At 41.9% G+C, this 6,967-nt stretch overlaps 1 protein-coding gene across 1 annotated transcript; it reads left to right on the top strand.

The window, feature by feature from the left end:
* Positions 1-4,217: 4,217 nt before the first annotated feature.
* LOC100754139 (testis-expressed protein 13C-1) lies at positions 4,218-6,041 on the top strand. Its single transcript, XM_027433533.1, has one exon. The coding sequence runs from the start codon at positions 4,218-4,220 to the stop codon at positions 6,039-6,041; it is 1,824 nt and encodes a 607-aa protein (XP_027289334.1).
* Positions 6,042-6,967: the final 926 nt, after the last annotated feature.

The raw sequence follows: 6,967 nt of genomic DNA, 5'->3' as shown, positions 1-6,967 counted from the left end.
GGGATGGGCTCTCAAAGTCCCTTCTTATACCAGGGAAAAATACTAATCCACTACCAGGGGCCCCCTGGAGTGCAGAGGCCTCCTAATTGACATCCATGTTCAGGGGTCTGGATCATGTACAGGCCAGCGGTTTCTGTGGGTTTCACCATCCTGATACCGACCCCTTTAATCTTCATTCCTCCCTCTCTGCAACTAAGTTCCAGATTTCAGCTCAGTGTATAGCTGTGGGTGTCTGCCTCTGCTTCCATCAGCCACTGGATGAGGGCTCTAGGATGGCATAAAAAGTAGTCATCAGTCTCAACATAGGGGAAGGATATTTAGGGTAACCTCTTCACCATTGCCTAGATTGTCAGTTTGTGTCATCCTTGTAGGTCTCTGGAAATCTCCCTAGTGCCAGATCTCTCCTCAGACCTATAATGGCTCCCTCTAATATGGTATCTCTCATCCTGCTCTCTCTCCTCTATTATTCCCCCAACTCAATATTTCTGCCCCTCCATTTCCTCCTCTCCCCTCCTCTTCTCCTGCTCTCTTTCTTGCAGCTCCCACTCCCCTACCTTCATGCTCCCAATTAGCACAGGAGATCCTGCCCCTTCCCATCCTGTTACACTTGCCTTTTAATATGTCTAGCAACACATGGATGGTTCTCACAATAGTTATTCAAAACTTATAGAAGCAGTAAAATGTCTTTACTTTGGTAAGACTTATATATGTTTATTTTCACAGATAGACATGGTAGTAAAATTTGAAGATCATGGTAGATATTTCCATGTCAATTGTACAAAAATTATTTGATGTTAATATTCATTTATAGTTCCTTTATTATTGGTCTTCCTATTTTTATATTTTATATACTTTTTAAAGATTTATTTATTTATTATGTGTACAATGTTCTGTCTGCATGCATGCCTGCAGGCCAGAGAGGGCACCAGATCTCATTACAGATGGTTGTGAGACACCATGTGGTTGCTGGGCATTGAACTCAGGTCCTCTGGAAGAGCAGTCATTGCTCTTATCTTCTGAGCTATTTCTCCAGCCCTGGTCTTCAGATTTTTAATATTCCATGCTTCAGAGTAATTCTACTTATAAAACATACTTTTGTTTCTGCTTTCATATATAGAATGTTTTGTTTCTGAACAGAAACAGATGATGCCTTCAGCACCCAGAAGGCATCTAGATCCTGGAAATATCACAAACACCAGTACACACATGGTGCCTTACTGGTGGTATCAGATGTGTATCTTTAGGAAAGAGCATCCATGGAAAGAGATGAAATATACATACCAGGAGGTGGGAGACCAGATGAAAGCTTCTAAAAACATAGTGTTATGAAAACACAAGAAACATTTGTCCTACAAATGGAGTAATATGATTTAACTGGATAAGGCAGAACAGTAGTACCAATTGCAGATCTTGCCAACCAAATAGGAAACTGGTAAATAACATGGAAACACCAATTTGCCAACTTTAGGTTTCTTTTCTTCCTCAATATCTTTATGTAAATGTTACATATTGTTTAGATCTGACTTTAAGTCCCAGTTTCCCAAAAGAGGCTTCCTTGGTAGTTACAAAGGAGATGATATAAAATGATAATTTTTCACTGTCTTTTATTGTTTGTAGTTTGATTTTCTTCAGTTTCTCTCTTTTTGAACCAAAGTATATAACTTATTTTTCCCATTTTTTATTTAAATTAGAAGCAAGATTGTTTTACTTGTCAATTCCAGTTCCCTCTCCATCCCCACCTTCCCTACCAACCCCCCCAACTAAAACCCTACCTATCACATACCCTTTCTGCTCCCAAGAGAGGGTGAGGCCTTTCATAGGGGGTCTTCAGAGTCTGTCATATGCTTTGCGATAGGGCCTAGGCCCACGCCCATGTGTCTTGGCTCAGGGAGTATCCCTCTATGTGAAATGGGTTCCCAAATCCATTCTAATGCTAGGGATAAGTACTGATCTACTACAGGATGCCCCATAGTTTTCTGAGGTCTCCTCATGGACAACCACATTCCTGGGGTCTTGATCAGTCCCATGCTGGTATTCCAGCTATCAGTTTGGGGACCAAGAGCTCCCCATTGTTCAGGTCAGCTTTTTCTGTGGGTTTCACCAGCATGGTCTGGACCCCTTTGATCATCATTCCTCCTTCTCTGCAACTGGATTCCAGTTCAGTTCAGTGATTAGTTGTGGGTGTCTGCTTCTATTTCTACCAAGTGCTGGATGAAGGCTATAGGATGGCATATAAGGCAGTCATCAATCTCATTATCAGGGGAGGGCATTTAAGGTAGCCTCTCTGTTGCTTAGACTGTTAGTTGTCATCTTTGTAGATCTCCAGACATTTCCCTAGTGCCTGATTTCTCTTTAAACCTAGAATTTCTCCCTCTATTATGGTATCTCCTTTCTTGTTTTCTTCTATTCTTCCACAGACTCAACCTTTCTGCTCCCTCATTTCTTCAGTTTCTTGTGTCTGAAAATATTAAGTGAAAGTTTGTAAGTGTAAGATTAAAACTTAAGTTTATTCTGAAAATGCGCTGAAATCACACACCATTCTTCTTCATTCTTTTGGGGACATGAATCATCTCTTTGTCTAAAGTATGCACAAAATGTATCTTACCTTACTAATAATTAGTAGTTGTCCAGTTATCAGATCATTGGCTCAATTAACACTTATTTTCATTAATAGAATCTGCGGTTTAGAAAATATTGGGAAATGGTGATTTTAATAAGGGAGTGGTAGACTCTTGATTTTAATTCTTTCTGGTAGCTCATTTTTAGTCTTTTGATCTTTCTCTTTATCAATTCTACAGAAAGGTCACATTGGAAGATTTGGATATTTGGATATATTGTGCAGGGAGAGACACCAATATAGTCTTTTTGATATTTTCTGTAGTTATATAGGTGGAAATTAAGGTACAGAAATTGAACCCTAGAATATTATGAAGTATGGGAGAAACTTAAATATGAAGAAGCTAATGGAAGGAAAGAGACTAAAAAAGTTATGTCAGTAGAGATATATGATTTGAGCTCAAGAAATGGAAAAGCCTGGTATTAAAATAACAGAAGAAGTTAGTATTCAATTGGAAAATAGCAGTTTTTTGTGAAAGGGACTGAGACTGAACTATATAAGAGTTGACTGAATAGTGACTCCATCCTTCCACTCAAAAATGGAAAAGCTCTTGCCTGCGGTTTATAGAAGCCCACAGAAGGTCCCAAATACTTCTGACTTCCAATGTTGTTCACTTTAGCTGCAAATGTTGCATCAGAGAATTCTAATTTGTAGGGTCGAGTTCAGAAATGCCCTGTTCTTTTTCAGTGAAAGATGGCATGAACCTTTGTATGCCCTCCTGACTTTAGTCTTCCTAGATGACCTCTTCCTGTCTTTCTCTTCCTCACCTTCTCAGGCAATGAAATACTATTCATCATCATTCCCTTTAACTCATATTTGGGATTTGTAATGTCCCCAAACGGCTAGTTTTTCATTCTACTTATGTACACAGTTACATAACAGTCTGTTTCCCACTACTACCCATTCTTCTACTCTTCTTGATGCCAGCTTTGCAATCTCAGCATTTTGCTTCATATCTGGGAAAATGCATCCCTGCACCTAATTTCCTTGGCCAATCTTGATTTCACAAACAAACAATTAAAAGAAGAAAGAATAAAAGAAGAGGAAAAAGCCATATTGAATCCTTTTCATCTCCACGAACTAAACTGAACTGTCCATGTAGTACAGTTTCTTTTGCTCTTCCCTCCTCTGTTACCCATTACCCTGCCCACCTATATTGTTGAAGACCTCATTTTATCCACTAGCTTATGGTCTCCAAAAAGAACTGCTTTCACATATCCTTTTTAATGTCCCCTGTACTACCACACTATCTACACAGCACACACTTCTTTTAAGTAGTTTAAGGGTAAATACGGTTATTCCCAGAATGCCTTGTAGCATGACACAGCGTTTGTCCCCTTTGTGACGTTTCTTGTGGAATGTTCCTTAAATACCCGGAAGTCACAGTAGAGTGCTGTAGAGTACAGAGAGCTTGGTGAGAGGATCAGCTAGTCTTTTGTTTGGGGAAGGAAGTAGAAGAGGAAGGAGGTAGAGGAGAAAACAAGGGTTCAACAAACACTGAAGTAAGTAGAGGGGAACAGTTTGGCCACATGGGTGGTAGCTGTGTCAGTGACCGTACTAGAGATCCATGAGAGTATTACTTGACTAACCTGCAACAGCCATGGCAGTTGAATTTGGGGACCATACTAGCGGCTTCCGCCATACTGAAGTTATCAGATTCATTAACAACGAAGTCCTTATGAACGGTGGGGGTCCAGAATTCTACATGACCTTTCGCTCTAGATCTTGGAATGACATAGAAGATCAGCTTCATTCCGTCCTTGTTGACCCCAAAGTACCACGCTCCCTCAAGAGGGCTTGCACCTGGAGCGCTTTGGCTTTGAGTGTCAGAGTGGCTGCCAGACAGCGTGAACAACAGGCACGTAGAGTTGGGAGGCTACAGGACCAGGTGGGAGAGCGGGAGATCGCATCTTGGACTCTGGCCTCAGAACTACAGAGGTTGCGAGAGGAGAGGGACCAGGCTGCAGCTCAACTTGTTTCTACACAGAATGCGCTACAAGAGGCAATGGATGAGCGTGAAGTACTTCGTGGGAGGCTGCTCCAAGCAGAGAGGTCTGCATTGCCTGATATGCCTGAACCTAGGGTGGGACGGCTTAGGACAGCAAATTGGTCCCTTGAGGATGAGGAGCAGGAAGAATTGCCATGCAGACAGCCCCAGAACATGCCGAATGTGGAGGAGCAGATGCCAATCTCACCAGTCTTGTCTTATCTGCCAGGACTCCCAGGTTCCTGGGTACAAACAGTGCATCCCATTCTTCGAGTGCCTGTGCCAAATCCAGTCCCACTTAATGCTCAATTTCCCTTGGGATTTCCATATTCCACACCTGTACCATGTTCTGTAGTGGTGGATTCAGGAGCAGCAGCAGCAGCCATGGCTGCAGTTGTACCTCAGATGGCTCCTTCAGCAGTCTACCCACCTGGCATGTGGATTTCATCGGGGTCCCAGGACGCAGTGACTTCTGCCTGGGGCCAAGTCTTCCACAGGCCAAATGAATTCTCTGACATCCACCGAGATATAAGTCTCCTGGGAGACAATGTAAGCCATAGCGAACAAGGTTCAGAGAAACCCTGTGGAATACCTGTCCACAGGGACAACAACCACAAGGAAAGCCAAGTCGTAACCCAGGTGATGCCTGCCACTGAGAAGAAAACTCCAACGAAGGACCAGGTAACAGCTGCACCGGAGGTTAACAGTAACCACAACATAAAGGAAAAATCAGCAATGCCCCAGGGGAAGGATTCCCAGGGGAACAAGACCAGCTGCACGCAGAAGTCATATCCAGGGATTCCCAGGAAGGTGGTTGGACTGAAAGATAGCATCAGCCACAACACTACAGAGGATTCACTAACTCCCCAGGAAACAGCTACCCAGGCGAATGCAACCAGCCCCATCCTGAAAAGATATCCAGGGATTCTCTTGAGGAGGCCTGACCTGGGAAGTAGCCTTAGCTGTAAACAGAAAGAGCATCCAAAGACACACCAGGAAACAGTTGCCCTGGAAGATGATAATAGAAGTTGGCAGAAGGAGAACACAATCACTTTTCAGCAGATGACACCCCGGTCTACTGGTGGAAACCCTAGTGAGAAGAAAGATCATGTGATGCCACAGGGGATTGGCAAGAGTCAGAGCCAGAAGGAAGAACCAAACAGATTACAAGCAAGCACCCCAGTGAAAAGTAAAAGTTATAGTGTGAGTAAAAACTCCAAACAACTGTCTCCAAAACAAAAGACCAAGCAAGCTCAAAGGGCAAAATCCCCTGAAATCAAACAACCAGAGAAAGCCCTCTTACACCGTACTCCAGTGAATTGGGTCTGCCCATCATGCAAAACTGTAAATCGCTCCTGGTGCAAAGGCTGTAATAAATGTGCAAAAGCAGGTGCTCAATTTGGGAGAAAAGATTTTGACCCAAAACCAACTCATTGATTTCAGGGAGGTGAGTAATGGAAACAATCCAAAGAGAAAACTAATTTCTTAAGAGTCATCCCTGAGCCAAGACACACGGGGTTGGGCCTAGGCCCTATCCCAAAGGATATGATAGACTCTAATGACCCCCTATGGAAGGCCGCACCCTCCCTAGGGAGCAGAAAGGATATGTGATTGGTAGGGTTTTAGTTGGGGGGAGGTAGGGGAGGAGGGGAGGGAGAGGGAACTGGGATTGACATGTAAAACAATCTTGTTTCTAATTCAAATAAAAAAAAAGATTCATCGCATCTCCTGATCCAACAGTAATTTCATAGAAAAATTAAATGAAAAAAATGTGCAGAAAAAAGAAGTCTTTTTCCTCTTTTTCAAATTAATTTCTTTTCCCCATTGTGGGAAGGCACACATACATGCAAATATGCCAACGTTTATATTCTTATTTTATTAACTTACTTGAACTAAGAAGAACTATTTTGAAGTGTCACATCCACTTTTTAAATTGTGAATTTCTAATCATTTTATCACTGTTTTGCAGATGATGGAGTTGCTATGGCTGTTTGTGATTGCATGTCATCTCTGAGAAACTCACCATGAGGCTTTTTGAAAAACTATTCTTTCCTCTTTTCTTAAAAAGCATACGTTTAACCTAGCACAGCCATATGATTCTACAAATAAAAACAGCATTCAATTTGTAACATCACTTTTCTCTGAAAATGAAGTTAATTTTGAAACTATTGCTGCATTTGTGCTTGCTTCTTTTTGCATTCTACATTTAATAGGAAGGCCCCATGTAATATGTCTCAGCCCCACTAAAGTTGCTGTCCCTGAAGAAGCTGAACATATTTCATTAGAATAATCCCTATGAGAAAAAACAAACAAACAAACAAACAAAAAACCTGCCTTGATTTTAATGGAATGTGACTCACATT

The sequence above is a fragment of the Cricetulus griseus genome, chromosome X, assembly GCF_003668045.3.
Source record: "Cricetulus griseus strain 17A/GY chromosome X, alternate assembly CriGri-PICRH-1.0, whole genome shotgun sequence".
Taxonomy (NCBI): domain Eukaryota; kingdom Metazoa; phylum Chordata; class Mammalia; order Rodentia; family Cricetidae; genus Cricetulus; species Cricetulus griseus.
Note: the sequence above shows the minus strand (reverse complement) of the source record. Positions and strands in the feature narration are given on the sequence as shown.

Coding starts and splice junctions, on each gene's coding strand:
- LOC100754139 (XM_027433533.1), top strand. CDS start 4,218: ATGGCAGTTGAATTTGGGGACCATACTAGCGGCTTCCGCCATACTGAA.